This window comes from Trachypithecus francoisi, unplaced genomic scaffold (assembly GCF_009764315.1).
Source record: "Trachypithecus francoisi isolate TF-2019V2 unplaced genomic scaffold, Tfra_2.0 Lachesis_group1, whole genome shotgun sequence".
In the NCBI taxonomy this organism is placed as follows: domain Eukaryota; kingdom Metazoa; phylum Chordata; class Mammalia; order Primates; family Cercopithecidae; genus Trachypithecus; species Trachypithecus francoisi.
Window position 1 is genome coordinate 52,253,444 of NW_022681454.1, and position 15,016 is coordinate 52,268,459.

General features: G+C 34.8%; 1 protein-coding gene across 1 annotated transcript in view; it reads right to left on the minus strand.

Moving 5' to 3' along the window:
• CFAP299 (cilia and flagella associated protein 299) overlaps positions 1 to 15,016 on the minus strand; it is a 662,518-nt gene that overhangs the window by 20,548 nt on the left and 626,954 nt on the right. Inside the window, exon 5 of the mRNA XM_033214298.1 lies at positions 4,140 to 4,269. Within this exon, the coding sequence (XP_033070189.1) occupies positions 4,140 to 4,269 (130 nt within the window). The remainder of the gene's footprint in view (positions 1 to 4,139; positions 4,270 to 15,016) is intronic.

Consider the following 15,016-nt stretch of genomic DNA (forward strand, 5'->3'; position numbering starts at 1 on the left):
TTGAGATAGTTTAAATTAATACTCCTGGGACTGCACAAGAAGGTATAAAAGCATAGACTAAAATAGATATTTCTGCATAGTTGCTACAAAATCTGATTTCAGCAATAAATTCTTGCATTTTTGTGACTTATTTGTGTTAGTATAGAGGGAAATGACTATACCCATATCTGCTATCACTGCTGTATCAAATAACTACCATAATTTACTGATTAACTTTTAATTAGTATAGCACTATTACTATTATTACTGTTGTTATTATTGCTTTTGGAGGGAAGGATCCATTCAATCATCAATTTACTGAACATTTATCGAATATTCATTAGCAAGACATTTTTCCAGGTGATGGCCTCTCAGAAATGGGAAGTGAGAAAAGCTGGTGTAACCAAGAAATATATATACTTTTTGTTGTAACTATTATATACAATCTCTCTCTTTCTCTTTCTTCCCTTATTAGTGGTTCATGCCAGTTTTAGACCACTTATGCTATGGTAAGAGTCAAAGCAAACTATCCCATGGTTGGTGCTTTTTAAAAGCCAAAAAAAAAGCCTATTTAAAAAATTTGTCCAGATAATATATTGGACAGAGTGCAAAGTGCTTCCATTTAATTCTTCTAAAGATAATACACTGGAAACATTTTGGTGGGTGTGAATCACTCAAACAAGCATTCTTCACTCAAAAATAGAAACTTGGCTTATTTGTTCCAGATGTTATACAGCTGCAGGGAAGTTAAAGCCAGTGGTCCTGTTTTCAATGCAACCAAACTCTTATTGCATTTGGAATTTCTTAACCAATGAACTCATATTACTTGTTGTAAGACCTGCACAAGTTTCTTTTTCCACTGTTACCATTCCCAAACAACTGCCTTTTGTGGGAAACATACTTCAGAATTAACGAGTCCACATCTGTGTTGGGCAAAGTAAACACATCCTGTTTATCACTGTTTCCACCTTTAATTGATCTTGACCTCTTTAATTTTAAGTGTAAAGTATTTCAAAGAGGGTACATGAAGGAGAAGAAAAGGAGAGCTGAGTTGCTCTTACAGTATTTTACAGCTCTTTAACTACTGGATTTATGAGATGTTCACCTTAGGAAGGATTTCAATAAAAATTACTAAGAAAAATATTGAGTATAAAAATGTAATTTCTATCAATATGTATTAGTAGTTATTAAAATAACTACAGATACTTATTTTGGTTATTTCTTGGTTCTTCCTTAGGTCTATAATAAATTGTATGTTGGATGCATGAAACACAAAAGATCTTGGATCTTTGAAGAGAGAATAAGTTAAGAAATTTTTGTAGCCATGTATAATACATCTTGTCCACAATAATTAAAATATATAAGTGTTTTTCTACTTTTTTTTTGAGAACAGAATGCCAGATGTTTTTAAACTATTGACTTTTTATGGAGATTTCCCTCAAATTGCAGTTCATGAACAACCTGTAGCAGAATCACACTGGCTGCTTATTAAAATATGTACTTCTGGTCCCAGTTGAGGCAGAATCTCTACAAATTGGGCCTGGTACTTTAAAGGAACTCTGGAGATCGGAAAGAAACAAAACAAACAACAGCTACTACTACAAAAACCCTCTATCTTCTAGTTGTGACCACTAAAACCCAGGGAAGTTGACTGAATTTATCAAGGTCATGCAGCCAATTAATAGTAAAGCCTAGGACTCTGTTTACTAATGCTGAGACCAACATTTCTTTTCATAAGTCTACTATTAATTTTTACTTTCCATAAGATAAAATTAAAATTTAAAGAAATACACGTATCCAAATGTTGTTGTATGTCTCGCCTAATAATTCTTACTCTTACCACTCATTAACCAAATGCTTGCTCTTTATTCAAGAGGTGGAAAAAAATTTCTTCAAATGTATCATAAAACCTAATCAAAATCTTTCAGAAAAAAAGAGACAAATGTTATATGTCATAATGAAATCTCATGGTTGACTACTTTGGAAGTTTGAGTTTTAGTTAAAATTATTTCAACCATGTTTAAGCAGCAGTTCGCATTCAATAATGATTCCCCAAAGACTGTAAAAACTACAAATCATGACCTGCCATTCTTGAAATATGCCATTAGTTAAAATATAGCCCTAAAATAGTTTAAATATGATGTCATTCAAAATTGATTCAAATATTTGTTTCGCACATCTTAACAAGAGTGTTCATAATTTAAAATCTTTTCTTATGTATATAGTTTAGACTTCTAAGGAAATGACTCTGGAAATGCTATTTATTAAGTTTTCTGTACTTTGTCTCAGCTGATCTCATTTTGACACTCATAAGTAAAGAAGAACCACTAGAGAGAAGGTATGTTGATAAACTACTCTGGTATAGATTCATAATAAATACAGCCCTAAAAACTCTCTGATCCAGTACTTCATTTCACTAATGAGAAACCTGAGACCAAAAAAGAGTATTGTTATTTTGAAGGAGATAGCATTGTGTTAGAACCTGCTAGTTGTCTACTTAAACCTCTCTTCTCCCTGTCTCAGAATACCTGTTTTTAGCTGAGTGCATGGTCATTTGAATTAAGATTGTATTTCGCAGCTTTGCATGTAGCTAATCATCTCCGTAAGATTAACTTCTTACAATGGAACATAAGTGAATGTTCGTGCGGTAGCTTTTTTGGAAACTCCCTTTAAAGGCATCAGGGGAATGTTCTTTGTACCCTCTCAACCCCATCCATGCATTATGTTTTGAATGTGGTTGTTTTGGCTGGAGACCTATTTTGGCCCAAGAACATGAGGATTACTCTGGCCCAGATGACTGTGGAGCTGTCATTTAAACCTTGGACTGTCACTATCTACACTTACATGTGGAAGAGAAAGCAGCTTCTATCCTGTTTAAATTACTACCTAGGCATTTCTGATATTTGTAGCTGAATCTCATTTCACGTAATCATCTATTTCTTGCTACAGAATTTTGGTCATGAATTCTTTAAACACATGGTTATTTAGCATTTTTTTTTTTTTTTTTTGAGACAGAGTTCCACTTCCCAGGTTCAAGCCATTCTCCTGCCTCAGCCTCCTGAATACCTGGGATTACAGGCACGCACCAGCACACCTGGATAATTTTGTCTTTTTGGTAGAGATGGGGTTTCTCCACATTTGCCAGGCTGGTCTCGAACTCCCAACCTCAGGTGCTCTGCCCGCCTCAGCCTCCCAAAGTGTTGGGATTACAGGTGTGAGCCACTGTGCCTGGCCTATTTAGCATTTTTTATGTGCAAGGAACTGTACTAAGTGGAGATGAAATACAGATTGGATTTTTGACTTTGGTTTTCTAAAAATTTTTGGAAAAGTTTTTATAACCTGACTCCCCATTCCTTTGGCCCATCCTTGTCCATATTCCATGTGTATCACACAATTTTTATTTATTTTACTATGAAATCATCTTTTCTTGCTTTTGGAGTTTATACTGGTGCTTTCATGTGAATCATAGTTTTCAAAATTTAAAAACAACAACAAAATGAAACCCACCGATACAAGTCAAACACATAATGACTTCAAGCAAAGTTTCAACTTCCATCCCTAGACATATGACAAATCATAATAAAAAGTCATGATTCAAATGCAGTCTTTGAAAATATGCAAGATGTAAATATTTATCTTTGAACAAATTCAAAATATCATGAGACATGTCTTTAAAATATTTAAATAAAAGTGTTTTCCAAATTAGCACTTAGAAGTACATTAAGAACCAAACCATTTTTAGTGTTAGTCACATACACAGAGGGGTATTAGAATTCTGAGTAAAAATGTAAGGTGAGAGTCTCCCTTCTCTAAATGACCGTCCTCCCCACTAACAGCAACAAGTGGCTGGACATCTCCAGGATCAGGGGAAGCACATGCGCGGCCTACTGGCTCCCTGGTGCAATTTATGCTAGGCATGGAGAAGTGTTTCCACTTGTGAGTTCTATTTAAATTCCCCCTAAACCCTTTCTTATTAATTTCTAATGATTTATGAAGCTATGGAGTGGTTTTTAAAAGGTAGCACATGCTCTAAGTTTCAAAGTGCTATTTCCTTTCTAAATTTAACAACTTAAGAGTGTCAAATACTTAATAGATTTTTTGAATAGTGGCAGAAACACAATAACAGGTGAAGAGATACCTAAGTGTAAAAGAAGAATTACCTTTGGGTCCACGTTGAGAATTTTTCTGTCTCTTTTGTATCTGAAAAGTAAGCCTTCTGGATTATCGGCAATCACTTGATAGTTGGGACTTGAATTACAAGCAGCAATATCAGCGTCCCAGTTGTAAAAGCTATAAAAATAAACATGTATTAGGAATTAAGATGTATAATGCATTAAATTGACAAATATAGTTTAAGAACTATTTGGGGAAGTTCAGTAATAAGATAAGTGAGGAACAAACCTGCCATACAACCATGTAGAACACATTTGAGATGAAAATTCTTGCAGAAGAGATTACATTGGATTATTCTCAAATCATTTAGACACGTATATATGATGGTTTTGCATGATTTTCTGGACACAGAAGACCTAGGGCCTATTACAGTACTATTACATTCCCAGGAAGTCAAGATGAAAATTGATGCAATTTAAGGCTATTTGTTCTAGCGCAGGTTCTTCGGGGTATTAAGAGACTGTTTATTGGAAGGGAGGGCACACTAAATCACCTCTTTCATTCAAAACAATTCCAAATAAATTCATTTCTTTCAGGCTCCATTTTTTTCCTCAATAATATGTTTCTCGGGGAGTGAGGAAACTATTTATGTTTGAGTGGTTACCGTGGGCCACACATGAGGTAATCTATGCTATCACAACCCCCATATGAAGTTGCTCTCATTTCATGGACAAAGCAAAAAGACTAGGGGAGGTCAGATAGCATCATTAAAATCTTGAAACTAATATGCCACAGGGCTGATATTTCAACCCAAATTTGTCTGTTTCAAAGCACACATATGCACTTTCTATTTTTCAATATTGCGTTCAAGCATTTGATATTTATGTATTTATTGAGATGGAGTCTTGCTCTGTATCCAGGCTGGAGTGCAGTGGCGTGATCTCGGCTCACTGCAACCTCCACCTCCTGGGTTCATGCCCTTCTCCTGCCTCAGCCTCCCGAGTAGCTGGGACTACAGGCATGGGCCACCATGCCCAGCTAATTTTTGCATTTTTAGTAGAGATGGGTTTCACCATGTTGGTCAGGATGGTCTTGATCTCTTGACCTCATGATCTGCCCACCTTGACCTCCCAAAGTGTTGGGATTACAGGTGTGAGCCACCATGCCCTGCTCATTTTATTTTTATATTTTGTATGGAAACTTCCTATTGGTTCTACATTCTGTTTTGTACTTACTTGTCAGAAATGAATGTAACACTGTCATATGAGTTGAAAGAATGCTCAATATATTTATACTTTCTTACATATCTTGTAAAATATAAAATAAAAATCTACTTATTTTTATTTATCTTATTCCTACTAACACATTTCTCATATATATTTGCTTTTAAAATGATGGTCACAGAAATAACATAAACCAGGGTGCCTCTCAAATGTTCGTAATGTTTATTTTTAATGATATTCTTCTGATCCTGTTTCTAGGTTGTTTTGCCCTCTATTACTTCCTTTCTTTTTTGAAAAGAGTAAACTTCATTGTTTAAGCTCACTAAATTATATTGTTTTCTGAGGCATCATTATTACTACTTTCATATCATTACCTAAAAGTGCAACGTTTACCCTCAAAATTTTCAATACTTAGAAGAGATTGATTATATAGATCATATATTTATATCACTGGGAGGGGGGCATATCAGTGAGAACAATTTTCTTCCCCTACTACCTTTTCTATGGCCAGAACATAGAATGTCTGCCCTACTGAGGCACAGAGTAAGAAAAAGTAATTTTCCAGACATCTTTGTCTGTTTAGTCAATTCTCCCTAAGAAAACAGGAATGACTATGTGATTAGTGAATTGAGAAGAAGTGTCTATTCATGGCCTTTTAGGCCCTCAACTTAATAAGCCTTCACAAGTGAAGTTTAAGATGGCAGGCTCAGCCCCCAGTGGAGTGATGGCAGGGGATGAGTCTGTAGCATTGGCAGTCAATTCAATGGATGAGTCTGTAGCATTAGGAGCCAATTTGACTATGCACCCAAGGTGGATTTTCCAATTCAGTTTAATTCATAATGAAAAAGATAATTTGATGTCCATCCTACTGACTATTCAGTTAGGATATTGCCAAATCGGAGTGGGGGACATGGGTGTGATTTTTAACTTTACATATATTTCTACCTCAATAATTATTTATGAGATATATAGATATAGATAATTCTACCAAAATACTTGAGTCAGAGATTTGCTTAGAGTGGCATGGTTTATATCACACATTCCTATCTTGTTGCTCAGACCCCAAATTAAAAGTCTTATTGAAGTCCAGGAAGATTTTATATAAATGTTTTTTACACAACAAAAGTAAATTTGTATAGCACATGGTTCTTTTGATGAAGATATTTTGGTTGTTTCATCAATACTTTTGTTCTCCTAAGCAGAGATGGAAAACAGGCTTTATTTCACTTGCCAATTATAGTAGCTGATAACTATTAGTATTTAAGAAAAATTAGTAATTACCTAATAATGGTCATGTGCTAGGTACTGTTATAAGTCTAATGAATCTATTATCCCTTCAATCTTTTCACCAAATCCATGGAGTACGTATAAAACATCCATTTTATTTATGTAGAACTGACAGGAAAATGAGATCACTTGGATTCCAATATTAATGACTGACTCCAGAGCCTGCACTGACTAATACATGTACTCTTTGTCCCACACACTACTGGTTGTGACTACACTACCTAAAGATCTGTAGCATATATGACTGCTGATCAAAATACAAATTTTCAAACTTTTCTTGGTAGACCTCCAGACTACAACTATGGTCTCTCTTGCAGTGTAGCCATGTAACAGGAATTTAATCAATGGAAAAAAGGTCAAAAGTGCTATTTGCCACTACTAGCCTGGGCCCATCAAAACCTTCCATGTTCTTTTTCCCATCCAGCTAGCTGAAAGGAAGATAATAAATTTGAAAGCCATCGACATGGTTTGGATCTGTGTCCCTCCCCAAATCTCATGTTGAATTGTAATCCCCAGTGTCGGAGGTGGGGCCTGGCAGGAGGTGATTAGATCATGGAGGCACATTTCCTTCTTGGTACTGTCCTTATGATAGTGAGTGAGTTCTTGTGAGATCTGGTTGTTTAAAAGTGTGTACACCTCCCTCGTCTCTTTCTTCTTCCTGCTCCAGCCATGAAAAGTGCCTGTTCCCATTTTGCCTTCTGCTATGATTGAAAGCTCCCTAAGACCTCCCCAAAAGCATGTGCCACCATGCTTCCTGTACAGCTTGTAGAACCATGAGCCAATTAAATCTTTTTTTTTTTTTTGATAAATGACCCAGTCTCAGATGTTTCTTTATAGCAGTGCGAGAACAGACGAATACAGCTGTACGTGAAAGATATTTGGACTTTGGAGAAACGAAAGGACAAAAGAGTTGAGCTAGTTGAGAAAAATCTCTATTTAATAATTTCCTATGACATCTACGTTGCTTTAAATCCATGAAATTTTCAATTAAACAAGCATTTAACTAGTACCCAGTATATTCCAGTTAGGTCCTGTAATTAGTTTCTACGAAATAAAACATGTTCCTGGGAAACAGTGGTCTAGCACAATGTTTCTTAAACTGAGATCCATGGCAAATTTCTGGCAGTGTGAATTCTCTCTGAGCAGTTTAATATATGTAAAATATAAATATAGCCAGCCCTTTGTATTCCACAGCTATGGAATAAAAACCCTGGATTAAAAATATTTGGGAAAAAATGTGTCTTTATTGAACATGTACAGGCTTTTTTTGTCATTATTACCTAAACAATACAGTGTAACAACTATTAATACAACATTTACATTGTATTAGGTATTATAAGTGATCTAGAGATGACTAAAAGTATACAGGAGGATGTTCATAGATTATATGTAAATATTACACAATTTCATATCTGGGACTTGGGTATTCATGGATTTTGCTACCTATGGGAGGCCCTGGAACCAATCCCCCACAGATACAAAGGGAAAACTGTATATTCTGAATTATTTTGATTATCATTTTATTACTCATTACAGAACTATACCATCTTAGTACCTATCTGTGTGCTTATATTTACCATTGTCTTCATGCCCAATTAAAATAATTGAATTAGGCCTTCAACTGATTATGGCACAGTAGTATGAAGCTGAGTAATTTGTATATATATTTACAAGGTATAATTTTTTAGGACAGAGAGATATTAGTACTTAAGGGAATTTGTACAAACAAAAATAAAATAAAACACTCACAAAGGTAACTTTTCATGAAATGAAAATGTTTTATTGAAAAGTAAAAAGGCCAGAGGGACATCAGCAAGATAATGGAATAAGAGACTTCAGCCCTCACACCCCCACAGCAACAGCAATTTTAACAATGATCTAGGAATTGTATGCATCTGTGGGAAACCAGAAGTCCAGTGGAGAGATTCTAGAACGCTGTTCATGGAAAAAATGTTTGAGGATAAACATATTGAAGTGGGTAGCAACAGTTACACTTTACCCACATCACTCTCTTCTAAGGCAGCATAGCCTAGGGCAGAGGGAGATCTCACAGGCCCATGATTTCTCCCACAGGGGGAAGTGAGAGCTGAGTGAGGGTCTAGCTTCTCCAGTCTCATTGAATGGCACCCAAGAGGCTTACATTGGTCTTCCCACTCCCAGATTACTGAGGTGACTGGCACGACTAAATAGTCTTGAGGGAAACTAGGAGCAGGTAAGAAGGGATGAGGCTTTGAAACAACCACTGTGAAAGTGTCGAAATATGGCCATATATCCTACTAAGTGGCTTACAGACTCCACCAAGAGGCCCACCTGTGAGCTCTATGGAAAACCTCATCTGCACTGTCCCCTACAGGCTAATTTGCACCCTCTTCATTCTATGTGCACTGCTGAGATGGTGTGAGCAAATACTCACAGACAGTGTGTGTGTATCAGCAGCCAGCTCAACTCTGCAGGACTGGGAAAAGGTACACAAGATTAAATACTTCAGGGCATTGCCATGTGAAAGATAAAGAGGAGGCTCTCAACACCTGGCCTGACTTAACAGGATCAAGAGAAGACATACAATCCCAGGACTTCTTCATAGGAGGAAAAAGGAGCAGTGGGGTGGGCATACCCATAAAAAAGGCCTGAGAGACCCTCAAAATCTCTAGTTAAGCTGACTTGTGAAGGTCTTCTTTGAAGACAGATATTAACAACTTGAAAATGTGACTGCTTCTTTCAACACAAAACTTTAAAAAGATGAAGAATCAAGGAAACATGAGACGACCAAAGGAACAAAATAAAATTAATGTGGCTGACCTAAAAGAATTGAAGATTTACGAGTTGTGTGAAAAATTATTTAAAATAGTCATCTTATATGAGCTCAATGAGCTATAAAAGAACACAGATTTACAACTAAATTAAATCAGAAAAGCAGTACATAAACAAAGTGAGAAATTCAACAAAGAATTGGAAATCATAAAGCTGAAGACTACAATGATTGAAAAAAAAAATCAAGAGAGAGCTACAACAGCTCATTTGGTTAAACAGAGGAAAGAATCAGCAAACTCAAAGGCAGATCATTTGAAATTATCCAGTCAGAGGACTAAAAAGACAAAGAATGAAAAAGAGTGAAGAAAGCCTGCATTACTTATAGGATGCCATCAAATGAGATGGTATATGTAATATGAGAATTCCAGAAGGAACAGAGAAAAAGAAAGGAAAATAACGTTTACTGAAAGAAATAATGAGATAAAACTTTGTAAATCTTGGGAAAAATTGTACATCGAAATCCATGATGCACAAAGATTCCCAAATAGGCTAAACATCAATTGATCTTCACTGAGACACATTCTAATCAAATTGTCAAAAGTCAAAGACAGAGGGAATTTTGTAAGCAGCAAGAGAAATGATTCATTATCTACAAAGGGAACATTCCCCTGTCCCCAAATAATAAAACCATTAGCAGAAACCTAAGTAGAATTTTTATAGGTCAAGAAAGAGTAAAACAATATATTTAAAGTGCTGAAAGAAACAACAACAACAAAAACCTGACAACAAAGAATAATTTACTTGGCAAAGCTATCCATAAAAAATGTAAGAGAGATAAAGACTTTCTCTGATGAACAAAAATCAAGTGAGTTTATTACCACTATACCTGCCTTACAAGAAATGCTACATGATGTTCTTCAAGATAATACAAAAGGACACTCAGTAAAAACATGAAAACATAAAAGTATAAAACTTACTGGTAAAGACAAGTACATACTCTAATTCAGAATTGCCGAGACCAGCTCAGTCAGGGAAACCCTAACCTAGTGGCACTAGAGGAATTAAAGACACACACACAGAAATATAGAGGTGTGGAGTGGGAAATCAGGGGTCTCACAGCCTCCAGAGCTGAGAGCCTCCAACAGAGATTCATCCACATATTTATTGACAGCAAGTCAGTGATAAGCATTGTTTCTACAGATTATAGATTAACTAAAAGTATTCCTTATGGGAAACAAAGGGATGGGCTGAAATAAAGGGATGGGTCTAGCTAGTTATCTGCAGCAGGAGAATGTCCTTAAGGCACAGATCACTCATGCTATTGTTTGTGCTTTAAGAACACCTTTAAGCGGTTTTCCACCCTGGGTAGGTCAGATGTTCTTTGCCCTCATTCCGGTAAAACCACAACCTTCCAGCGTGGGGGTCATGGCCATCATGAACATGTCACAATGCTGCAGAGATTTTGTTTATGGTCAGTTTTGGGGCCAGTTTATGGCCAGATTTTGGGCCTGTTTCCAACACAGAATCCTCTTAATACTATAATGATTATGTAAGGTAATTTTTAATGCTAATGTAATCTACATAAAAAGTATTAAAAATAACTATAAAATAACTTGTTAATGAATATACATTATAAACAGGTGTGAATAGGGACATGTTATAATAACATAAAATGGAGGGAGAAGTAAAAGTGTAGAATTTTTGTTTGTGATCAAAATTAAGTTTTATAAGTTCAAAATAGCCTGTCATAACTATAAGATGTTTTATGTAAGCTTCATTGTAGTCATACAAAAAACAAACCACCAGTAGCAGATAAACAAATATTAAAAAATGCACAATCAAAATATAATACCACAAAAAATCAACAAATCTCAAAGGAAAATAGCAAAAGATAAAAAAGAGAACAAGAACTACAAAACATTTTGAAAACAATGAAATGGCAATAAAAGTCCTCACCTATCAATACATACTGCAAATTTAGATGAATTAAATTTTCTAGTCAAAATAGAGAGTGACTAAATCAATTTTTTTCTAAAAAAGATCCAACTATATGGCGCCTGCAAGACATTCACTTTAGGTTTGAAAACACATATAAGATAAAATTAAGGAATAGAAAATATTCCTGAGGCCAAGGTGGGCAGGTCACTTGAGCCCAGGTATTTGAGAGACCACCCTGGGCAACATGGTGAAATCATGTCTCTACAAAAAATACAAGAACATTAGCCAGGCATGGCAGTGCACAACTGTAGCCCCAGCAACTCAGGAGGTTAAGGTGGGAGGATCAATGGAGCCTGGGATATTAATGCTACAGTGAGCTGTGATCACACAACTGCACTCCAGCTTGGGCAACAGAGTAAGGCTCTGTCAAACAAACAAAAAAAAAAAAAAAAAAAGGAAAGAAAGAAAAGAAAAACAAAAGAGATATTCTATGCAACGATAACCAAAAAAGAAAAAATAGTTATTCTTAGACAAAATAGACAAAAAACCTGTCAAATGAAATAGGAGGTCATTGTATAATGATAATGAGATTAATTCATCAAGATGAATTAATAAAGATGTATCACTCAATGCTGGAGCACCTAAATACATAAAGCAAATATTAGTAGAACTGAAGGTATAAAGCAAATATTAGTAGAACTGAAATATTAGTAGAACAGCAATACAATAACAGTAGAAAACATCTACCCCCACTTATAGCATTGGATAGATCATCCAGACAGAAAATCAATAAAAAACAGAGGATTTGAAGAACAAAGGGAACTAACAGATATAGGACATTATAGATGTAGAACATTTCATCCAGCAGCAGCAGAATATACATTCATCTCAAGGACACATAGAACATTCTCCAGAATAGATCATATCTTAGGTCATATAACAAGTTTTATTTTTTTCATCATATGTTTTATTTTTTATTTTTATTTTTTTAAATTTTTATTTTAGGTACAGGAGCACATGGGCAGATTTGTTATGGAGGCAAACTCGTCTTATGAGTGTTTGTTGTACAAATGATTTAGTCAGGCATGTACTAAGCGCAGCACCCAATAGTTATTTTTTCTGATCCTCTCCCTCTTTCCACCCTCCACCATCAGCTAGGCCTCAGTATCTGTTGTTCCCCTCTTTTTGTCCATGAGTTCTCATCATTTAGCTCCCAGTTATAAGGGAAACATATGATATTTGGTTTTCTGTTCCTGCATTAGTTTGCTAGGGTAATGGCCTCCAGCTATATGTTCTCACAAAAGACATAATCTTGTTCTTTTTTATGGCTGCATAGTGTTCCATGGTGTGGTGTATATGTATTATGTTTTCTTTATCTTGTTTACCATTGATGGGCATTTAGGTAATTCCATGTCTTTGCTATTGTGAATAGTGCTGCAATGAACATACACATGCATTTATATCATATAATGATTTATATTCCTTTGGGTATATATCCAGTCATGGGATTCCTGGGTCAAATGGTATTTCTGTTTTTGGGTCATTGAGGAATCACCACACTGTTTTCCACAATGGTTGAACTAATTTACACTCCTACTAACAGTGTATATGTATTCCCATTTCTCCACAAGTTCATCATTATCTTTTATAGGTTGGTGCATAAGTAATTATGTTTTTGCCATTAAAAGTAATGGTAAAAACTACAATTTTGCACCAACCTAATTTTGTTTTGACTTTTTAATAATAGACATTGTGACTGGTTTGAGATGGCATCTCATTGTGGTTTTGATTTGCATTTCTCTAATGATCAGTGATATTGAGCTTTTCTTCATATGCTTGTTGGCTGCATGTATGTCTACTTTTGTAAAGTGTCTCTGTTCATGTAGTTTACCCACTTTTTAAGGAGGTTGTTTGTTTTTTTCTTGTAAATTTAAGTTCCTTCTAGATAATGGATAGACCCTTTGTCAGATGCATAGTTTGCAAATATTTTCTGTCATTCTGTAGGTTGCCTATTTACTCTGTTGATAATTTATTATGCCATGCAGAAGCTCTTAAGTTTAATTAGATCCCATTTGTCAATTTTTGCTTTTGTTACAATTGCTTTTGGCATCTTTGTCATGAAATCTTTGCCTGTTTCTATATCTAGAATGGTATTGCCTAGCTTGTCTTCCAGGATTTTTTAAAGTTTTAAGCATTACAGTTTAGTTGTTAATCAATTAGAGTCGATTTTAGTATATGATATAAGAAAGGGGTTCAATTTCAACCTTCTGTTTATGGCTAACCAGTTATCCCAGCATCATTTATTGAATAGGGAATCCTTTCCCCAACTGCTTGCTTTTTTAAAAAAATCGTATTTGTCAAAGATAAGATAGTCATAGGTGTGTGGCCCTTTTTATGAGCTCTCTATTCTGTTCCATTGGTCTATGTGTCTGTTTTTGTAGCAGTAGCATGTAGTTTTGGTTACTTTAGCCTTGTAGTATAGTTTGAAGTTAGGTAATGTGATGCCTCCAGCTTTGTTCTTTTTGCTTAGGAATTTAAGCAGATGCAGTTATACCAAGAACAATTTCTGACACAATGATATAAGACTAGAAATAAATAATGTGAGGAAAGTTGGAAAATTCAGAACTTTGTGGAAATCAAACACCAGATTCCTAACCGACCAATAAGTCAAGGAAGAAACCAAAAGCTAAATAAAAAATACATTGAGATACATTAAAATGGAAACATGATATACCGAAATTTATGAGATTCAGTAAAAGCACTTTTAAGAAGGGACTTCACAGTGATAAATACCTATATTCAGAAGAAAATCTCAAATAAATAATCTAAATTTATATTCAAGAAGCTAGAAAAACAAAAAGCTAAGCTCAGAGTTAAGCAGAGGGAAGGAAACACTAATGATCAAAGAAGAAATAAATGAAATAGATACTAGACAAACATTAGAAAAGACAAATAAAACTAAAAGTTGGCTTTTAGAAAAGGTAAATAAAATGGACATATCTTAAGTAGACTAATTAAAAAGAGAGAGAATGCTCAAATAAAGTTAGAAATGAAAAAGAAGACCTTTTGTTTGATACCACAGAAATACAAAGGATCTTAAGAGACTATTATGAACACTTATCAACAAATTAGATAACCCAGAAGAAATGGATACATTCCTGGACCATCCAACCTAACAAAACTGAATCTTGAAGGAAGAGAAAATATAAACAGACAAATAATGAGTAAGAAAGTTGACTCAGAAATGAAAAAAAAAAGAAAAAAAAAGCTTAGAAACAGATATCTTCACTTGTGAATGCTTCCAAACATTTAAAGAAAAATTAACACCAATCCTGCTAAACTCTTAGAAAAGATTGAATAGGAGGGAATATTTCAAAATTCTTCTTATGGGGTCTACTTTATCCGGATACAAAAGCCAGACAAATAATTCACCTACGAAAACAATTATAGACCAATAACCCTGATAAACATAGATGAAAATTCTTCAACAAAATAATAGCAAACAAAATTGAATGGTATATCTAAAGATTATACACTATATACAAATAGGATTTATCCCTGGGATACAGGGATGGCTCAACATATGCAAATAAATAAATGTGGTATATCACCATATGATAAAAATCACACAATCTCCATAGATGAAAAAAAAGCATTTGACAAAAGTTGACATCCTTTCATGGTAAAAATTCTCAATAAATTAATACAGAAGGAATGTACTTCAG